General features: G+C 45.4%; 1 protein-coding gene across 2 annotated transcripts in view; it reads right to left on the bottom strand.

Moving 5' to 3' along the window:
• Positions 1–22,609, bottom strand: part of cmip (c-Maf inducing protein) — a 50,160-nt gene that overhangs the window by 18,213 nt on the left and 9,338 nt on the right. For both annotated transcript variants that reach the window (XM_085360196.1, XM_085360198.1), the window contains 4 exons: positions 5,001–5,126; positions 1,806–1,856; positions 475–636; positions 294–335 (listed from right to left, as the gene is read on the bottom strand). In XM_085360196.1, the coding sequence (XP_085216322.1) occupies positions 294–335; positions 475–636; positions 1,806–1,856; positions 5,001–5,126 (381 nt within the window). The remainder of the gene's footprint in view (positions 1–293; positions 336–474; positions 637–1,805; positions 1,857–5,000; positions 5,127–22,609) is intronic.

Here is a 22,609-nt window from a genome sequence, read left to right as displayed (position 1 = left end):
AGGCCCAGAGCCAGCATGCTGTCAGGTGAAGGAGCTGTGTGAAAACAGGCCACAGGTGAGCTACACAAACATTGCAATTTCCCTAAGCATCAAGCTCCCCCTGCTCTGCCCAGTTACCACCGCGTGGGTATCGACCGCCACGGTCGAAAACACACAAATAAAAAAAATCTAGCATAAAGAGAGACACGGGGACAATCTATATTCTTCAGTCTAACGAGCAAAGCAACTGAAGCTTGTTAACGATTAGTAAACTTGTTAAATATCAGTTTAGTGCACAGTGACAGCAAACTTACCACGATGATGTTTTCATGATCCTGAGGACTGAGGTTTGAGTTCTGCAAAGGAAAAAATCAAAAATAAGGAAGAACTAATTATGAGTACGGAGTTAACAATACGTCTAACGATGGAAGCTCTCCACCTTAAAGGAAACGACATCATCACAGCAATGTCACGCAACACGAGTGAGTGTGCTACCTCAGCCAGCAGGGTGGAGATGATGTGCAGTGGAGCTTGGTGGATGGATTCATCCTGCAGCGGTGAGGTCAGAGCCATGTCCACCAGCGCTCTGATCTCCTTTAGCGCCACGTCCCAGCGACTCGGGTTGTTTAGGACCTTGCGATACTTGTAGATCTTTTTCTGCAGGAGAAACGATGCGATGAACAGCTGAGCACCGGCCCAAAGGCCGCAGGACTGCACATGACACATCAGGGTGCTGCGTTTGTGTCTGTTTGCACAGGTATTTGCCTTTGGAGGGCCCAGGAAAACTGCTTGTGTACAATGCTCCAACAAAGAAAAAACAGCCACATAGCTCGATGATGTAGCTGAGTGACAGCTGAGTTTAGCACAGACAACAGAGCAGCGAATGCTTTTTATCGTTTTTAATGTTCAGTTTAACTTCAGCTTTTTCTACATTTGAACTTCGCTCTTCTGCAACTTATTGACCCACTAAAGCACAAGCGACACCAACCCACAGATGGTTGTTTGTGCCACTGTTGGTGACAACAAACAGCTACTACATGTTGGCGAAGGTGCGCGAGGCTGTCCGCAGGCAAATACTTATGCAAATGGATACAAATCCAAGACCGTAAATCCACCTTTAGACAAAAGGAACCGCAAAGATATGCAAAGAAAGAAAAAAACTAAGCTCACACACAAAAAATACACAGAAAGAAAACAACTGTGGAAAGACACAGACCGCAAAGAGAGACAGAACAGCTACAAAGAGACAAAAAGTTCCTCATAGTTGGATGGAGCCAAGAAAAAAAGGAAAAAATGTACAAAACACCTAAAAAAAAGCCAAATAAACGTATGACAATGATAAGCAAAGCAGACACAAATCATTAGGAAATAATATAAAAGTGGTTTTTGTCTCGTTGGTCCTCCTTTGTCACAGTTTCCTCCGTGTTTGTGTTGGACTTTTATTTTAAAGGTGTCCCAGGAAACGTGTGTGTCACACACTAACCTGAAACATTTGTACAGTGCAGAAGTCATTGCAAGTACTAAGGCATACTTCCTTGTACAGCTTTATTTAGCTCTGTGAGCACAGCATGGATTCAGACCTGACAGGTTTAGAGGTCTGGTCCTCATAAAGGTCCATGAAGTGCTATAAAATGCTGTGTGGGGTTGGGGAAAGGTGTGCAATAATAAACATCCATTTCTGATGTTTTGAGATGATAATTCTGCAGTAAATGTCACCGTGTGTGGTAATCTTTACAAAGTGGAGGACAGGGTGAAGGCTGCAGCTTTAATGAGGCTGAAGAAATGATTGAATTCATAGTTAAAGAAAGAAAAAACAGTGACCTTACCTTCCACTGCAGGGAGTGAAACCACTGGTCCCTCAAGTAGCTGTTTGCAGCCTGCAGCAACACACACACACACACACACACACACACACACACACACACACACACACACACACACACACAAAATGTCAAATGATTTCGAGTATATCCTGAGACAAACTTTTGCTGCTGTGCAAAAAGTCACAAGTTCACCTTTTAGCCAGCACTAAATGACCAGATCTACAGTTTTATTAAAGACTCCTGCGCTGTGAAGAAGAGAAACAGATTTAATGCACCCATGAAAGCAAACCTGATGGTCAGAGAGCTGCTAAACAATATCAAAAACTTGCAGTGCTGCAACTGTCAGATGCACAGTTAATAATAACAACCACTCTGTGCATCTGCCAAGAAATCTCTAAGTAATCAAAGTAATTGTAATCTTAGTAATCTAGTCTAATTTAAAGTCTTTTAACTAGAATAAAAATGTAATAACTGGACATGTCGGACTTCCTGATAAAGTTGATGGCGTCCACAGTGAGACCGTTCCACTCGTGTCTTTAGAAACAGAGCCGTGGCTTCAAATCGCAAATATTTTGCTTGGTGATATCGTCTCAGTGGAAGGACACCAAATATGGATGTTTTATTAAATAAATTAAAATACTCTCATCTCGTGCACCCCCATCGTGACACATCGCACAAACTCACATTAAACCAGCTCAACTGACAAACCTCCAACAAATACGACACAAAGAATCGTCGCCTAAGCTGTCATCCCTGATGGTCATTAATTGCTGTATTATCAGAAACTGATTGCATGTTATTTCCAACCCCATTCCATCGCAGTCTGATATCACAGATTGATATATTGACTCTGTCTTATGGCAACACTTATGGCAGGTTTTAGCAACAGTGTTGACAGCCTGACAATCTCATTTAACAGGAAATACATAACTGCAGTGAGATAACTTTATCTTATTGGATAAAATAGATATTGACAAAAAAGTCAAAGGAAAAAAAGGTGATAAATACTCAGGATATCACGAAACGTTGAAACGCCGCCGTGCTTGCAGCAGCTTAACGTGAACGCGGATGAGCTCCGGCGTTGGATTCAGAAAGAGTTCAAACCTTTTTTAGGTATTCGACTTACACAATGTGCCGACCCAACCCATGAGCGACTGTTACGACATTATTACTTCAAACTACTTTGTTAATTTGCGCAGCGCTATCATGCTGTGTGCTACACAAACTGCCTTTGTGGTTGTTCCTGGTACAGTACGTACCAGGAACAACCACAACCACATACAACCGTGTGTGCGGTTGTATGTTTAGACAAACATACAACCGCACACACAACCAGAAATCAAAAAGATCACGCACAGAAACACTGCATGCAGCGCAACATGACCACAAAGAGATGCTAAACAACAGTTAAAGGAACAGTTTCTGTGCAGTGAAACAGCTAGGCTTTCAGTTTGTTGATTTTGTATTAAAAGCAGATGTTGGGGCAAGTCAAGTACTAGAGTACTTAAATATAGTAAAGTACAGTACAATTACAGCCTTTGGTGCTCATGAGTACCTGCCTGCTTCAGCTTAACCTACAATATAGCGTCAGGTTGGGGTTTCTAGTCATCAACTTGACCTTCAAATCTACCATCCATCCATTAAACACTAAATGCACGTCAGTGTTCTTTACATAGCTGAAGATTTATTCCAGGTTTGCCAGCGTTCCACGACCAGCAAAGCTTCAAAGTGGGAGCATCGGGCGGTGGTCCAAAGAAGGCCAGCAGGCACAAGCAAACACAGCTGAAGAGGCTGACATTCACTGTTGACCCCCAGCACCAATCATAGGCCGAGCTGTGTATCCAAGGTAATTGGGCTAATGGGTAACGGTACTAAATGTGCCCCCTGAGCGGCTCTGGTTAATGCTGAAATGAAATTTTCTCAGAGTTCAGCAGGTACATGGAGCAACAGGCCAAAGACAGGACCTTGTGTTGTCCCAAGCCAAAGCAGACAGACAAGCTTTAATAAGTTAAAGATCGAGGTAAATTCAGACTGCGTAAAACCGTAAAAATACTCATTTAACAATGCTACAAACAAAACAGCATTTACACAATTATTTAACCTTTTGTCACATTCCAGCTGTTCATAGAAATACTTGCTAATAATGAAACTAAATAAATGAAAATCAATGTGACGGGCGCAAACAGAGTGATGCTATTCCAGCTTTAAACATGGCCGCCTAATAAGAAGAAGGATCAATGACCTGATGATAATTTTTACCGTTCTGTTGTCTAACAACAACAGTGACCAGAGCACAGAGCAGAGAGTCTTGATCCAATTATCCACTGGACGCCACATAAGCCACCTCTAAATGTGGCTGCTGCCCACAGAGGTGTCGGCTCCCAGGTTTGTTCCACTGTAGCTGGTCTGGAGTCACCGGTGTCGCTTTGTAGTCATTTAGTGAAGTAAGCGTTGTATTGATGTACAGCTGTGATCAAGTTTAAACTTAACCTTTAAATAAGGATCTGTAGTAGGATAGGGCAGATCAGATTTGACAAGCTGACGCAACCAGATGTGGAAAGTGTGTTTTGACCGTGAGTTCCTGGAATGTGCAAATCAAGCCACAATGTTTTGATCTAGTTTCAGAAACTGTCTAGTTACAGATACGCTCCGAAGGAGACAAAGAGTTACGTTTTCATGAGACTTCAGCTGCACGGAGGACTTTGCTCTTAGTAATTTACTAATTGTGCTGAACACAAGAGGTTAAAATTATTAGAGCAACAATCAGTGCAACACTGAAAACATCCACTAACCTCTCTGGACAGCATTAACATTTGTGAGAACAGTTTTCTACATTTTCATTCTGTTGTCTTTGTTTTTAAAGTATTTATAAAGTTTGCAGCGCTTTTGCTGTTTGAAACCTATTTAAATATACACTCTGTACGTTTTTAAGACATGTCAGGTCGGTAACTTGTTGTTAAGTCTGGTTAAATGTTTAGTTAGAAATATGAAGTGTATATCTACATGCTGACAACATCAACCTTGTTTCCAAATGTTAAGTCTTTTTCTCACTTTTTGACCAACAAATCGTTCGGCCGACCTCGAAGCCCTCGGTGTGACGGATCGTTAACACGACCCTGCTCACAGCTCACACATGCTACCAAAAACATAACCTCCCTGGCGGAGGCGAAAATAGTCGTAATAATGATAATGAATTACCTGCAGCAGGACGGTGCCACCAGGGAAGCTGAGCTGCACGCAGTACTTTGGGGCATTGTCCCAAGAGAGGAGCTGCAGGTCCTCTATGGAGCTGTAGGGCAATGATGTCTCCATGTAACCGGTGGGCTGGGGAGGAGAGAGGGAAAGAGCAAGAGGATATTAGTCTGCCACTGTCTAACATTTACAGTACATATTGTATATTTAAACAAAGCAGGAGGAGAAAAAGGCATTTATTTTTTACTGGCAGTCAGCTGGAAAGACAAAAAGAAACATATCCCAGGCTAACCTGCCCTGGGTAAACACGAGGCCAAACAAAACCTCCAAATACAGCCGAGTGGTAAATGCTGTGAAAACAGTACACAGAGTAATCTTTATCAGCTGTGGTGACATTTGATTTAGTTCCAAGTAAACATTCACCGAATGCAAGAGCAAAGTGGAAAATCAATTTAGCAAAAGCCATTAATCACGCAAATACACAAACATCAGCCAGAAAGACACGACGGCGGAGCTTTAACTCAACGCGCATGCAGGAAAAGGCCCTTTGGTGCGATGGCAGAGCTCTGATCGCAGTCTCATCGCAGTGCACACGAGTAACACGCCACAACCCGTTTGCTAGTCTCAAAATGATTACAGAAACGCTGACAAATGACCACAAGTTTCCGGACTCAGGAACAGAAGAGTCTTCAGAGAAAGGGAGGCGGGGGGAGCCAAGCAGATAAAAATAACGAGGCTGAGAGAAAGCCACAAGGAAACCGAGCCTGTATATCTTCTAACCCGCAGGAGGAGCTTGAAGAGAAATGTTTAATGCCACTCTAAAATAAGACGAGTGTCGGCCAGCACTGCAGAAACAGCAGCAAATGAATCATCAGCTGATTTCCCAGACGCCGGCGTCACTGCGTGATTTTCGACCAATTATTGTCGATGGCAAGATTAACTGTATATCCACACAAATGGCCCGAGTGGACATCATCTGTAGTGGCTTTCTCTGCATAGCTCTGCTGGAATTATCGTCCTTATTTTGCTTTTCATTTTTCTGAGGCCATTTCCCTTCAGAAACTTTGGAAAACACAGAGTGGAGAGGCAACATTTTCTCTCAGGGCGGCAGAGCGAGTGTGAAAAGTTTCACTGGGAGCAACTTCGTCACACATACAGGACGTCCCGCTCTGAAAGCCATTTCTGTAATCTGTGAAACTGTACAGATTGAGTTTTTATGCCAGTGGTTAAACACAGATAACACATTACAACTTCCATTTTGGCTTTCTCGCGGTGACTTGATTGCAAAACACCGGGTTTGCAAAAACGTCATGAAGTTTGGTATCTAAAGAGAGAAGTGACTAAAGTGTCGTAGCTGACCTGCTTTATTTGGCGTGTTGCTGACTGAGAATGAAACTGGGAAAGAACCACAGCTGATCTGCTCTGTCAGACGTAGGTTTAATAATGCAGTAACCAGGTCTATGTATCAGTAGTAACAATGTAAATATAGTAGCACACATGTAGCTGCCCACCTGACTGAGATGGGCTAAAGTTAAGGACACCCCCTCCTTTTTTTCCTGTTTATTGTATTAATAACATAAAAGTGCAGGCGGGCAGATACAGGAAGCTTAACTCGAGCCACCTTTTCTTCTTTTAAAGCACAAATAATGCAGCAGTTAAACTATTCAACCATAACTGAGAAACGCCACATAAACAGACATCGTTGGTGGGCAGCAGAAGCATTATTTATATTCATTTCATTTCAGCGCCGCTCACTGGAAGAGTAAATCTACACGTTTCAGTTCAGGCCTCTGCGAGCGCCACATCTGCCCCTCAGATAATGTTTCTGATGAAATCCCAGGAAAATCTGCTCTTATCTGATTACAATAACACATGCTTTGGTATCAGTGTGCTCGTAACAACTTGTGACAAAGAAGCCTTTTCCGGATGTCATCAACCTCCCTGTAGTCATCTTTAGGCCTTTTTTTGTCATCCTTTGATTTTCAGGTGAATTTGAACCATACGCCCAGGCCACTGTGAGACCTCCCATGATGCTCTGAGCGCTTTCAATCCGCCCCTCGTTCTTTTACAAAGCACTACTGCGTGCCGTCGTCTGGCTCCTCTGTTCTCTTTCCTGCTTTGGTTCCAGTACAGGATCTTCCCGCCTGTTCATTTGGGTTCTGTCTCCAGTTGAAGTCTTTAAAGCACCTAAGGACGAGCGCTGCAGTGAACAGGCACAGTCTAAATAAAACGGACTGAATGAGCTGAACATGTGTAGCTTTGTGGCGTTTGCCTTTGCAGCTGTGTTTTCACTCTTTCTGTACGTGGGGCCTCTCGCTCTCTTTTTTTAGTGTTCCAGAGACATTTGTTAACAGTGACTTTAAAAGTATACAAGGCCCATCCTTCCATGACTCCACTGCATCTTCTTCCCTGCGTGTGCTTCCACACAGATAAACAGCACGTCTGCAGCTCCAGTAAACACAAACACATCTGAGCAGCTACACGAGAGCAGCAGCAGCAGACGCCTGGCGTCCCTCTGCAGCCCGCTCGGGCAGACAGGTGGTTCTCGTCCATCTCTCTCTATAGAGCAAACAAACAGCTCCGCCAACCCCACCCTCGGTGAAGAACGTACATGCTATTCCTTTATTTACACCTCCCTCCACGACCGATGGGTGAGCTGGCTTCTCGGTGTAACCCCGCCTCCCCGCACACAGGATACCTGTTGTGCGCCTGCACCCGTGCGGGATTTTCATTACAGACGACGTCCACGGCAAATATTGGTTCTGGGCAAGATGTCTCATTTCCTCGGAAGAGTAAACCTCAGCCCCTGCCTCTGTCCATCCCTCCGCCTCTCCGTCTGCATGTCTCAAAGCTGCCAAATAGTGTTTGCGGTGGTTTTTTGCACGCACATGACACACTAACAAGATGAACTGCAACATTAAGAGGAGAATATGAAGCCGGGAGCTAAAGGAGACGATAAATGCATTTCTGAATAGGCAGAGGGAGAGCAGAACGGAGACAAACAGAGGAGACTTCAATTTTCTGATAACCGGCCGAGGTTACCATAGATACTCCTTCCTGCACAAGAGCGAGCACTGATTGCCTCTCTCTACCCTTTCCTCTCCCTCTCCTCCTCTTTCAGTCCTCCTCTTTCTTTTTTACATCTTATTCCCAAACCTCTCCTTTTCTTTTTTTTTGGCTTATTCTGTCTCTTTCTGTTGTGCTTCTCATCACGGAGAAGGGCTGGAGGAGGCTACGGCTCCTCATCTCCTCTCCGCTCTGCTGCGTTGCTATAGAAACAAGAGGATGGAGATGTATGTTATGTTTTTTTGTTTCCAGGGAGAAGCAGACAGCGAGCAGTGATGGAAGGAGAACGGAGGAAATAAGACACAAAGAAAGAGACCGTGACGCATGAACTATATTTTACAGTAAAACGTTCGGCTCATCTGTGCTGATCACCTCTGCATCACTGGCAGGATTATGGACAGATTTCCATTCAAAACCACCAAAATGTAAATCAGTAGACTTTAAACACCATTTGTAGCGATGCGCCCGTTTATTGGCTGACCATTGGTATCTGCTTTTGTCTTGTTTACAGCCATCAACAAATAAGTAAACAAGATGACATCACCGTGGCAGCGGTCGATGTTGATCTGTTGTCTCCCATCGGTTTTGGCATCCAGTTCCTTGAGTTGGCGATGTTGAATCTGTCCTCATTTAAAAAGACTCCTGATCACGAAAAACAATTTGAACGGGAACTGGAGCAAACGGGTGTTTGGGGCCGAGAACGAGCAGAAAGGGATGTTTGAAGTGTCGCTCCAAACAAGACAAAAAGACAACAGTCGAAACCTCCCCATCAGCACTGGGAAAGGAGGTGGAGGAGAAGTTAAAACCGGGAACAAAGATCGTTTTTCTCTCCAAAGATTTTTCCAGAAAGTCTTCTGTGCCGATGTATCATCGAAAACCAGAACGATCATACTTTTGCATTTCAATCCACGGCACCCACTCGAGGTTACAAAACCAAGGCGGTGCACGACTGCGTGGCTCAAAGGAGACCAAAGTGTGGCTTGTGACGGCGGATGTGGCGTCACTTTTGCCATGTGGCACTGTTCAGGAGTGCGGCAACGTCAGGTACAAGCTCTGCTGTAACAGCTGGCTATCGGCCACATTTTTACATCCCTAAAAATGTAACACTGTGGATATGAAATGATGCTCGCTCATGTGAAGAACCACATCTCTTTCCCACATTTCGGTAGCGAGGCGTGGGTACATGCATGCGAGTACCAGGTAAGGAGGTGCTTTGCTCTCTTATATGACGACGTCATTAAATAACACATGATCTCAGTTTCTCCTCTGCAAGTATCCGTGCCAGCTCAAGTAAAGGCTCGAGTTAGCATGGAAGCGTTGGCTTTTCTGTGCATGCAACAGTATACATAAGCACAGGGTGTGGGGCGTGCCTCCTCCTTTACCTTTCAGGTGTGGTGTGACCTTGTGTCAGCATTTGTAAACCCTGACTCAGTCCTCTACAGCCCTGACAGCTCGTCGATACACTGAGTAGAGTTTGCAAAGCGCCGCATGAAGGAGGAGTTTTCTGTTTTTTTTAAACGGCGTGAATGATGAGTCAAAGCAGGAAGCGCATCAGCAGCCAGAGAGAAAGACAAAGAAAGAGAAACCGGAGGAGGGTGACAGAGGAAGTTGCGGGCGACTCAAACAGCTGACTGAACGGGTGTGATGAGTCACCTGGCAGGTGTTTCACAGGCCAATGACAAAGGCCAGAGCACTGTAGCACATTCACCCCTGGAAGAACTATGAAAGCTAATGTGAGTCGTCAGCCTGAGCAAATTAAATCCACAACTCAACAGGATATTAATACGTAACTTTATATGTAACCATTTATTTTAAAAATGGAAATTATTTGCTCTTCTCAAAGGAAAAATTCTAGATAAAAACCTCAGATGCAAATTTAACGTCGACTAACATTATTTTTCCACACATCTACTTCCTGTTTTACTCCTTTTACTTCCTCATCCAGCGATACTTCCTTCCTTCCTTTCCCCCCTTCCTTCTCATGCTTCTCCTACTTCCTTAAGCTTATTTCTCGCTTCCGTCCTTCAACTCTTTTTTCAGTTCTCCTCACCTTTTGGTATTTTCCTCCCCTTTTAGTCCACAAATCCTCATGTTTTTCATTTGACATATTTCCTATTCATGCCCCCATCCTCTCACCATTTCCCCAATTTACTTCCTTCTCTTGTGTCTTGTTTCCCAACTTGTTTCCCCTTTCCTTGTTTTCATTTCCTAAAGCCTTCCCCGTCTCTTAGTTCCTTCACAAAGCCCTCTTCCTACACTTCCTTCACTTAACATCTCATTCTTTACTTTCTCTTTGCTTTCTTTTCTTTCCAACTTCATCCATCTTTAATTTCTCCTCCCTGACTGAATACTTTTGTCCACTTCCTTTTACCTCGACCACCTTTTTCTTTTACAACTCTCCTTCAACATCCTCCACTGCTCCTTTCTCTCTGCCTTCATTTACGACACAATACATTTTTTCCAGATTTCATTCTCATCGGTTATTCATTTACTTTCTAATCCTTCTTCCTTTTCCTTCCTCTGCTTCCTCTTACTTTTTCTCTTCACTGGATTGGAACCATTTCACCTACTTTCACCACCTCCTTTTGACTCCTTTACCTTCTCCTCCCTCTCCCTCACACCTTCCTCTTTTCACTTCATGTTTCTGCTGTTCCACGTAAGTCATATCACTGAGCGTACTGACAACAGATGAGGACAAACAGAGGATATAATGACGCAGGATGTCAGATATGTCACCGTATCTAGAAACACTGAGGAAACTGAGAGAAGTCTGGTTGGAGAAACTTTATTGGCGTCTTGCAGTCAACACCATTTGGTGCACTACACACACTGACAACCGCAGCCCTCCTGCTGGAGACAGATAGCAAGAGGAAAAGCAGGCTTTGGAGGGCTGCACATTTCTTCCTGTTCCTGTCATCGTGCAAACATTACCCTTTCACATCCTGTGTTCCTGCGTGCTCTTATTTACCAATAACAGCCTTTCCCGAGCAGATGGACGTTCAGCGGCGACCCAGATTTGAGGGGCGGCTACGGTAACGGAGAGACCCCCGCTCAGCGTGACCAGCAGGTTGATCACACGCTAACATAAACATGTCACGTGTTCTGTTTAAGGGCTTAGTCACACAGCAGAACTCGTGCAAAGCTGCTCGACTCAAAGCATTAGAGTCACTTCCCTCAACGATAAGCCGCTGCACTTCTCCATTTGCGAAGGAACGAGCAAACTGCAGCTCGTAAATACACCCGCGGCGCACTGTCAACAAGCCGGCCGGCCGGGCCGCCCCAGCGTTTGGTGCGCTGCGGCTTGACACGGTTCCAAGAAACGTTTAAAGTCAAGGAGCGCTTCGGCGTCGCTACAGCAGGAAATGAGGAACCCCTCCAGCAAAGACTTAACGCGGGACGGTGCATGTGGGGGAACAGTGTGTGCACACAGCAGCACCAAACTCACTGAAGATGTTAATATTTACACGTGTAGCTTAACGCTGCACTTGATTAATGCAACTCGCAGTGTTGCAGCAGAAAGAAGAGCAGAGCTTTGCATGTGCAGGACTGAGGACGGAGACAGAGGGACGTCCACTTCCTGCTTCCAGCATCAAGACGAATCGCATTTAACAAACATGACTGATTCAAGTCGTCATAAATCTTCATCATTTATGTTAATTGTTTTATTTATATAGCAACAAATCCTGGTATTACATTAGATATATATTTGCAGTCTTACAGGTCTTTGATATCCTCTCAGTATACAATATACAAAAATAATAAATTGCTAGTTTAAATAATTTCGAAGACCAAAAAGTCAAAGGAGGAATGTCAGTTTTCCAAAACAACTACACCGGTTTTTACTGCCACATTTGTGCCCCTGAGGCTCGGCTAAAAGCACAAAATGGGTGTAAACATTCTCCACAAACCACAAGTTTTCTTAGAAAAAGAGAGAAAAACGAGCACATTCTCTTCTTTTTCTTCAGTAATATTTAAGTTTACAAGAACAGGAACGGGTTAGTGTCACTTTAAGTTTGGAGCATATGTTTAGAAGTTTTACAAGCCGTTCATTTTAGGACGGGACAGCGACCAGAACATCATCTGTTGCCACATTTTCAAATACAAGCAGATAAAAATAGATCCTGGAAAGCTGTTTCTGATTTATTCCTCACCCTCATTCCTGCGCTAACAGTATGTGGAATGTGCTCAGCACACAAATGATATGATTAGCCTTTAATTTGAAAACTAAAGCGGTATTAGGGAGTGTGTTTAACACCAGCGAGACATCAGGATATACTGACCAAAAAGCAGCAACAACTAAACAAACAGCACAGTAATAATGGGTGTAGCGGTTCCTGGCAGCGGTTCCGTGAGCGGCTCGACTCCGGCTCCAAACGGAACGTTAACCCAAACAAAACTGTAAATCACACTCGAGAAGCTCACATGCACACGCACACGTTGCTGTGACTGTGGAGGAAGGTTGCTGTGGAAAACAGGCCTGCCGTGAGCTGTCGTTATTCCCCGCCGCAGCAGGTCGACGCTCGGTGTTGTGACACACAACAGACCTGAGCGCAGACACGCAGTTACATCAGACAGTGTGAAAAGCGTGGCTGAATATCCTTCTCCTGTTCAGGTATTTAATGGAAATACTGGAGCAGCAGAGCGAGCGATACGTCAGAATGCAGATATGATCGCAGCACGGTTCACTGACAAGTTGTTTAGCAGGTAACATGTAAGACCTGCTTAACTGCACACACAGCATCCCTGCGACAAACTGCAAACTTTCTATCATTGCACCTCGTTACCTGCTGGATGTAGCAGCTATTCCTCACACTAAAGAGTCTAAATACTTTTCATCCACTTTCTTCCGCCTACTCAAGTCATGGTCAGCTGGAGCCTATCCCAGCCGCTGTGGCGCAGGAGGCAGGGTGCACTCTTGTACAGGGCCGCTTTTCACATAATGCCATCTGTATGAATGCACAGGGCTTCACGTGGCACTGAAACTGTCCTGTAGCGACTTTGATTTCTGGCTGAATGTCAGTGCTAAAGCTCCGAAACTGCAGCAGCTTCAACCGTCACCCAGAGAGACTAATGAGTTTGTTGCTGGTTACGTTGTGGAGGAGATGCTACAGTGATCTCTGTAAAGTCAATACACTGAGGTAAATGTGCAGCAGGCTACACACCCTATGAACAAAACCAGCATGTGGATGCCGAACTCAGAGGGCTGTTTATCTTTGGCAGCGCAGAAATGCTCTGATGACTTCTCCGTCTCTGCAGGTAAAGCAGCAGTGTAACCGAATCCCTTTTTATGGCTCTAATCTAACATGGCAAGTAATGTAATATCATTAATGACGACAACAACTTAAACACTGATCAAGCACATTAGAATTCCAGCCTAACACTTATCTGTAAATATCCTAACACACAGGATTCGAAGCTTCTTTTATGACCTTTTAATGGCATCTGAAGACGTGCAGACAAACTGAGGAGTAACGTCATTTCGTATATAAATACGCAGCGATTTAACTGCCTGACAGTCTGTTCTGAACCAACACTCAAATTCACTTTAGCCTTCAAGGTTTTGTTCCCTTGGTGGCGTTTTTGTGTTTTAAGATTAGATTGCGATACTGCCCCTGACGTTGAGGCCATGGCTTCACTGCTCATTGTGGTCTGGTGATGAATGAGCTCAAGACGTCACCAGCAAGAAGGCCAGACAATACATCAGGGGCATCGGGCACCGGTTCTGACCCCCCCAAACACTAAACCAAACTGCTGCAGTCACTTCCTGAATAAAAGCAGTGTTGAAACGCATTCGTCCCTCCACTTTTTTGTTTAAATATATGCTTTTTCAAATCAAGTTGCCATATATTGTGAAAGTGTAGCCTGTGATTTGTTTTTCTGACTCATCAGGTTTCAGGGCTGATTTTTTTCTTATATGAATAAAAATCTTTCATATCAGTGCAGATGATTCAACAACAGGAACATGCTTGGTTGAAGCTTTGTAATTAATGTATTATTAATTCAGAAATACGTACAGTACACAGCACCATCAATGCAACAAACACTACCGAGGTTTTCTTTTGCTTAGTCACTCATTTATTTCTGTTGAAGATGCTCCAAGACCACTACGTGAACTACTTGATCCTGCGTATTCTAAGCATTTGGCGTTGACGGCACAATAATGGGATTTCTTGCCTCCTGCCATTCACAAATAAAAAGGAGGTTAAATAAATCTTGAACGCTACTTTAAATGTTTTCTAAATGTGCGTCACGTTCCCACGTCTCGGTTGAAACTTTGAACTGAGGTCTGCAAATTTTGTCATTAGACGGCGAGCGTGAGGCTCTGGATGGGCAGCTTTTTGTCACTCCAGCTGTTCACGTCCACAGCGGAGCATAATGTAAAGTAATGGCAGATGAGGTCAAAAGGCACCAATGAGAGGAGGGCAGTGTGTTCATTTTAAAGGCGTCACGTGTGACTCCTGCTTCCCACACGGCACCGTAGCCCCAGTATTGTTTTCGTCAGCCTCCTCTTTGCCAGCTCGTCCTCCACATCTGCAGACGACACTCATCGCTTCTATGAGTTTGACACAAACTTGTTCATGAGGTCACGTGACCTACAACTCGACGAACAAATGCTTGTTTGGTCGTCATTCTGTATGCATGCGTGCTTTTCTTACTGTTCTGGTTTCTGCAGCCAAAAACAACACAAAGAAGCAACAGCTGTTTAGAATGGAAAAACTGATTTTTTTCCTTTTCCTGGGCTTTTAACCAGACTTCTCACCAGTCATTTCATCTGATGTTGGCTCCAAATAGCTAGGGTCACTGCTGACGGTAAAATACTGCAATCTTAATGCACTCCAGAGTTTTTTTTCCCCCTCATTAAAAACACATGCTTATTTTTACATTATTCTTTTTTTTTTTTTATTTAGCTAGAGAACACTGTACGAGCGAGGTAAAGAGATGCAGAGAGTAAACTCAGAGGCAGTTTATTAATCAAAGAAATGACTGGCTTGTCTCTGGTTAGTCTATCAATCTGCCTATTGGTCCGTATCAATACATTTAGCCGTTTTACTGTCTTGTTTTATTAGATACAGCACAAGGAATCCAGGCTACAAAGCACAAACTCTGCATCAGCACCTTCACACGATGCACGGATACGTTGGCTGATTTATTTGCACTCGTTTCCTTTCATCTCAGTGTGGGAGTCTTTACTGCATGCTCCTGTCATTTACCGTCACATTGAATCCACTTTTGCCTGCTGTTACTATGTTCCACACACACGTGAAGCTGGAGACGGACGAATAAAGTTAAAAAACAACACGTGCATTAAATCACACGACCGTTTAAGAGAGGATGAAGTCGATGAAAATGTCATCTGAACTTTTCTTTTTCAAATTTTGGGCAGTTCAGTCAAAAACTGCCGCAAATGAAAAGAAAAAACACTGCCGGGGTAGCAGAAACAGCTCCAACCTGCTGACTCTTTGGTGTTAGCCTCTTCAGTGTTACATTAGACCTCAGTCACGCAGGGATCTGCCCCCTGTTGGAAAAATGCACATTCCCTATCCGGTTGGGGAGTGGTTGCTAGAGGTCGCTAGCAACCAGTGTTGCCAACTTAGCGACTACATTTAGTGAGTTTTCAGACCCCCTTAGCAAAAATTTTCTAAAAAGCGACTAGCGACAAATCTGGCGACTTTTGCTGGTGTTACTGGAGACTTATAACGACTTTCTGACGTGAAAGCAAGTATCGCTCTCACACTCAACAAGCACGGGTGCTGCCGTGGGCACCTCGCCCTTACCAAAGGCAGCAGATAGTCCTCAGGCAGCAGTCCCCCCCCAGCTGCCATCAGAGTTCACCCCTACACGTTCAAACCGCTAATGAACGGTGCATTAGCGAAGCCGCTGCTCCCGCGCTGATTGTAATGCAGGGTGGGAGCAGCAGTAAATGTACAGTTTTCTTTGTCTAAAATAAATCAACTCCATCTTGTACATCCGATTTCGACTAACGCTGTTCTGGTGAGGTTTGCTATGACCATTTTGATTGTTAATGTAGTTTGTTAACAACGCTATGGTTAAAAATAGTCTTCTTTCACTGTTACTTTTTGTGGCTCAAAAGTTTTAAAACTACTTCATCATCATCATCATCATTTATTTATTTATATAGCACTTTAAAAACACACCTGGTAGACCAAAGTGCTGTACAATACTAATATGCACATAGTAATAGACATAGCAATAAAGTTAAAAAACAATAAAAAAATAAAAAAAAAAATAAAAAAATAAATAAAATAAAATAAAAATGTCAGTTACCCACAGAGTTAAAAGCCAGGGAATAAAAATAGGTTTTTAATAAAGACTTAAAAACTGGCACTGATGCAGCCTGTCTAATATGGAGAGGAAGGTTATTCCAAAGCATCGGCGCGGCAACAGAGAACGCTCGGTCTCCTCTAAGTTTCAGCCGTGACTTTGGGACCGAAAGCAGCAACTGCTCAGCTGACCGAAGGGAACGAGTGGGGACGTGGGGCTTCAACAAATCAGACAAATAAACAGGTGCCAGACCATTTAGAGATTTAAAAGCCAATAAAAGGACTTTAAAACGGATCCTGAATTCAATTGGAAGCCAGTGTAAAGAGGCCAAAATCGGAGTGATGTGATCAAATTTTCTTCTACCAGTTAAAAATCGTGCCGCAGCATTTTGCACTAATTGCAAGCGTGACAAAGTGCCCTGCCCAACCCCTGTTAAAAGAGAATTACAATAATCTAAACGTGAGGTAATAAAGGCATGAATAACGCTTTCCAAGTCACGCTTGGAAAGAAAGGGCTTAACCTTTGATAAACGTCTGAGGTGATAAAATGCTGATTTTACCATCCCGTTTACATGGTCATCAAAGGTGAGTGCAGAATCAATTTTAACTCCGAGATTTGTGATCGAACTCTTTAGTTGGGAAGTCAAAGCTGCAAGATCAACATCCAGAGTATGAGAAGAACGATTTGGGCCAAATAAAATTGCTTCTGTCTTCCGATCATTAAAATTTAAAAAGTTGTTTGCCATCCATGCTTTGACATCAGTAAGGCAGTCAAGCAGAGGTCCAGTTGGGAGACTATCAGAATGACTAAGAGGTAAGTAGAGCTGGCAGTCATCTGCGTATAGATGGAATGGCACTTTATGCTTTCGGAAAATCGCGCCAAGGGGCAAGAGGTACAATGAAAACAATAACGGCCCAAGAATAGATCCCTGTGGAACACCCCAAAGCAGAGGGGCCACAGAGGATGAAGCCGACCCCAACTTAACACAAAATGTCCTATTTAAAAGATAGGACTTTAACCACAAAAGTGCCGAACCAGTAATTCCCACACCGTGCTGTAAGCGGGAGATCAGCAAATCGTGATCCACAGTGTCAAATGCAGCTGTCATGTCCAACAAGACCAGCACTGCATATTTACCACGGTCTGTCGTTATCAGGATGTCATTCATAACTTTTACGAGGGCTGTCTCCGTGCTGTGGAATGGCTTAAAGCCGGACTGAAAGATTTCTGACAATTTAGAGTCATTCAAGTAGTCCATCAACTGAGTATAAACAATCCTTTCCAGAATCTTACTAAGAAAGGGAAGCTTAGAGATCGGTCTAAAATTTGATATGACTGAACTATCTAAGCCTGGTTTCTTAAGTAAAGGATGTATGACTGCATGCTTAAATTCCCTAGGTACTTGACCAGACAAAAGACTAGTATTAATAATGTTCAGAATATGTGGTCCGATGATAGGAAATACCTTTTTAAGAAAACGGGGAGGAACAACGTCATTTGGAGAGCCACACGGTTTAGCATTCAACACAAGTTTCTCTAAATCAGATAAAACAATTGGTAGAAAAGCAGAGAACAGACTTGAGCAAGAACCATGCATGGCTGGGTCAGCAATAGGTAGAGTCGGAGGTCTCAAACTAGCAACCTTTTCCACAAAATAATTAAGAAACTTATTGCACATAACCGCAGAAGAGTGCAAAAGAATATAGCCTTCCGGATTAAGTACAGAATTTATAGTGTTATATAGAACACGAAGGTATTGCGAGCTGGCAGCAATAAGTTGAGAAAAATAGGAGTGCTTGGCAGCCTTTACTGCTCTCTGATAGACTTTCCAGCTAGTCTTAAGAGCTTCCATAGAGACGCACAGCCTATCTTTTTTCCACCGTCTTTCACATCTTCTACATTCTTTTCTAGCGGCTCTGGTAAAATCAGTTAGCCAAGGACTAGCCTTTGGCTTGCATTGTCTGAATATAAAAGGAGCGACAGCGTCGAGGACAGATTTACAAGCAGAATCCAAACAAGAAACTAATCCATCTGAGATGGACAACTCAGGAGGATAAGAAATAAATTGGTCAAACAATATGGAAAACCGCTCGGCAGTATCTGAGCCAAAAGCACGATAACATCGAGCAGGTACAGCACGCTTAAGAACAGGATTAAAAAGAACAATATCACATAAAATAGGCATATGGTCAGAGAACACCGCATCCTCGACAAGTACGTTTTGGACAGATAAACCATGTGATAAAACCAAGTCCAGTGTGTGACCACGTTCTTGAGTGGCACCTTTAACAGACTGAATAAAGTTAAAAGAGTTCACTAAGTCCAGAAAGTCCTTAGCCAGGGGCTTCCCCGGGCAGCAGACGTGTATATTAAAATCACCAAGTAAAAGGATCTGGTCATACCGTGATGCACAGTCAGCAAGAAACTCTGAGAACTCGGATAAAAACTTCTTGTTATATTTTGGGGGCCGATAAACAATCGCACACAACAGCGAAGACGAGTGGCCCAGTTTACACAAACAGAGTTCAAAACTGGTGTGGCGTGTTGATGGGGATAGCTGCTTAAAGTCAAGATGTGCCTTAAAAACAACAGCTAGCCCTCCTCCGCGACCAGAAACTCTCGGAACACTAAAAAAGGCACAACCAGCCGGCAGTAATTCAGAAAAGGCACTTAACTCACCGGGTGGAATCCAAGTTTCAGTCAAGCAAAGAAAATCCAGTGCATGGGAAGCGAAAAATTCCTTCAAAATGAATGTCTTATTTGCCACCGATCTGGCGTTAATTAATCCCAACCTGAGAGGAATTGGCTCGGGAGCTTCCGAGGCAGCAACAACCAGATCCACAGGTCGGAGGTTTGTTTGGTCCACTCCACGCCAACGCAGATGTCGGAGAGGAGAGGGTTTTGCAGAACCCTTCTCGAGAGATCCCACAACAGGAACCAAGCAGGAGTCCACCGGGTCCAAAGCACGCAACGGCACCAAGAGTAGCGGGCAGGATCGACAAATTGAGCGAAGCTCATGAGGAAAACAAGAGATCCTGAGTCTCAGTTTGACAAGGCTGTAATGATAGTTGCTATTGTTGAAGCTACCCACAGGGGGCGCTCTGGAATCAATAAGATATACAGAATAGAAGAAGAAGTGATCGTGGTAGAGGGAATAATAAACAGCTAGCTGAAGCTAGCACCAGGAGCAATTCTTGATGTTTTATTCATAGAGGAATAAGAACATTACAAAGGCGACCTCCACGGTTACCTCGTCTCCTGCGTCGCTTCCGCACATCCAGTGGCAATGGTAAGGAGCGCCAGTGAGGTGGCACTCAAAAAAGAAACTCCGCCAGTGCCTATTTCGGGTCACCAATTATGCAAATTAGGCGATGAGGTCATTTAGCAACTTCTAGCGACTTTTAGGACAGCCAATAGTGATTTTCCTTATTGCTAGCAACTGATGCTGCACTGAGAACCTCCTCACAATGGTTTTGGCCACCAGCAGCACTCATGGTCTGGTTGTAAACTTGGGTAAACTACTCAAACAGCGCTACGGTGAAAAGTGTGATGGAAACGTGTTAATGAAAAACTTAGGCTGAGGAAAACTTGACTAAAATGTTGACAGCTCAGTGAGTTAACTTAAAGACAGCTGCTACACAAAGCTATGCTAGTACGGAAAGTATAACATTGTGGTGGACCACTAGAGGGCTCCACTCACACCCAGTGTAAAGGAAGTGTGTTCCTGTGTGTTGTGGCGCGATATGCTCAGTTGTTGTTGAGAGACGAATAAAGAAGGAGTGAGGACTGAGAGCTCTGTGTCGTTAATGCTTACCTCCACATTGGTGACCCCTGACTCGAGCATGCAACGGGCCGCAGATAACACAGACCCCGCTATGGATATATCAGCGGCCGCCGGACCTCCGCCTCCTGTTTCAGCTACGTTCGCTGTGGCGGTGAAACTGCCGGACTTTTGGCTCCATGACCCCCGGTCATGGTTTGTACACGTGGAGGCTCAGTTCGCCCTTCGCGGCATCTCGGCTGACGACACGAAGTATCACCATGTGGTGGCCTCGCTCGACCCGCTGGCCACCCGCCGCGCGATGGCGCTCCTCCGGGACCCACCCGCCCAAGGGAAATACGCCGCCCTCAAAGAGCTGCTTCTTCGACGCTATGCCCTCTCTGACGCTGAACGAGCCGACAAGCTCCTCAACCTGTCAGGCTTAGGTGGCGGTACTGCGCTCGAGCTCATGGAGAACATGCTATCGTTGCTCGGGCCAGATGACGGTGGTTTCCTCTTCGCCCACCTCTTCCTCCGCCAACTACCGGCCGCCGTGAGAGCTGTCCTCGCGAACTCTCCACTTCTGCCTGCGAAGGATTATCGCTCCCTGGCTGAAGAAGCGGATCGCATTCTCCTGGCTAGCCGCACTTTCGACGTTCACGCCCTGGCTACGGACACGCCGGCGGCACCTTCCACGCCTCCACCTGCCTCCCCCGGAGCATCCGCCCCCTTGCTGACGGCAGGGATTGCTACACGCCGTCGCCGCGGAAAGAGCATCTGTTTCTACCATCAGCGTTTTGGCGACAGAGCGCGTCGCTGCCTGCCGCCTTGCGCTTTCACGGCCCAGGGAAACGGACCCGCCAGCGCGCCGTAGCGGCCGCGACCGCTGGCAATACAGAAAGGCTGCTCTTCATAGAGGACTCGCGCTCCGGGAGACGTTTTCTTGTGGACTCCGGCTCCCAGAAGAGCCTCCTTCCCCCTACCGCTGCCGACGGACTAGCAGCGAACTGTGGGCCGCAGCTCATTGCAGCTAATGGCTCTCCCATCAAAACGTTTGGGGAAAGGTTGGTGACTGTTTGTTTTCATGGCCGGGATTTCCAGTGGAACTTTGTTGTTGCCGCTAGCTCTGTACCTATTTTGGGAGCTGATTTCCTGTGTGCTAATGGACTACTTGTCGATGTGGCTAACAGACGTTTAATCGATGCTGTTTCGTTTTCTTCGCTACCCTGTTTTACCCGGGCCGCCGAGCCCCTGATTCGAGCTAATGTAGTGACCTCCGGGGATGCTTTTCAGCGTTTGCTTTTACAGTTTCCATCGCTGTCTGTCCCTAATTTCTCTAACACGGTAACGAAGCATGGGGTTGAGCATTATATTCCCACGGTCGGGCCCCCGGTGTTCGCACGCGCGCGCCGCCTCGATCCCGCGAAACTGTCCGTCGCTCGGGAAGAGTTTGCAGCCATGGAGCGCCTTGGCATTGTACAGCGTTCGAACAGTGCATGGGCCTCTCCGCTTCACATGGTGCCCAAATCGGACGGTCGGTGGCGGCCATGCGGAGATTTTCGCCGTTTAAATAATGCCACGGACAATGACCGTTACCCCATCCCCCACATTCAGGATTTTTCTGCCAATCTCGCGGGAACATCGATTTTTTCTAAAATTGACTTGGTGCGGGGGTATCACCAGGTTCCCGTGCGCGCCGAAGACGTTCCTAAAACCGCTGTCATTACCCCCTTCGGCTTGTTCGAGTTTTTGCGCATGCCGTTTGGCCTGAAAGGTGCTGCCCAGACCTTTCAGCGGCTGATGGACTCCGTTTTGCGTGGGCTGCCGTTCGTTTTTGTTTATCTGGACGATATATTGGTGGCCAGCTGCTCAGCAAGCCAGCACGAGTCCCATCTGCGCCAGGTTTTCCAGCGTTTGGCAGCGCACGGCCTGATCATCAACCCTTCCAAGTGCCAGTTTGGGTTGCCTGTTCTGGATTTCCTCGGGCACCGCATTTCCGCTGAAGGTGTGGTTCCGTTGCCCGACAGAGTCCAGGCCGTTTCGGTTTTTCCGCGTCCCACGTCAGTTAAAGCGCTGCAGGAGTTCTTGGGGATGATAAATTTTTACAACCGCTTTCTCCCCAGAGCTGCCCACCTGCTACAGCCACTCTATGCTGCCTTAAAGGGTAAAACAGCCAAAGATCCGGTTGACTGGCTGCCAGAACGCGTCCGTGCGTTTTCCGCAGCTAAGTCTGCGCTGGCTGACGCCGCCCTGCTGGCCCACCCGCTTCCGTCGGCAGAGATCGCGTTGACCACCGACGCCTCTGACGTGGCAGTGGGTGGGGTGTTGGAACAGCGGGTTTCAGGTCTCTGGCAACCGCTCGCCTTTTTCAGTCGTACGCTCAGGGATGCTGAACGCAGGTACAGTGTTTTTGACAGGGAGTTGCTGGCCCTGCACCTCGCGACACGACATTTTCGTTTTTTCCTCGAGGGTCGCAACTTTACTGCGTACGTTGACCACAAACCTT

This window comes from Diplotaxodon limnothrissa, linkage group LG7, assembly GCF_057381915.1.
Source record: "Diplotaxodon limnothrissa isolate DT_005_m linkage group LG7, D_limnothrissa_male_GT1.1, whole genome shotgun sequence".
NCBI classification, from domain to species: domain Eukaryota; kingdom Metazoa; phylum Chordata; class Actinopteri; order Cichliformes; family Cichlidae; genus Diplotaxodon; species Diplotaxodon limnothrissa.
Note: the sequence above shows the minus strand (reverse complement) of the source record. Positions and strands in the feature narration are given on the sequence as shown.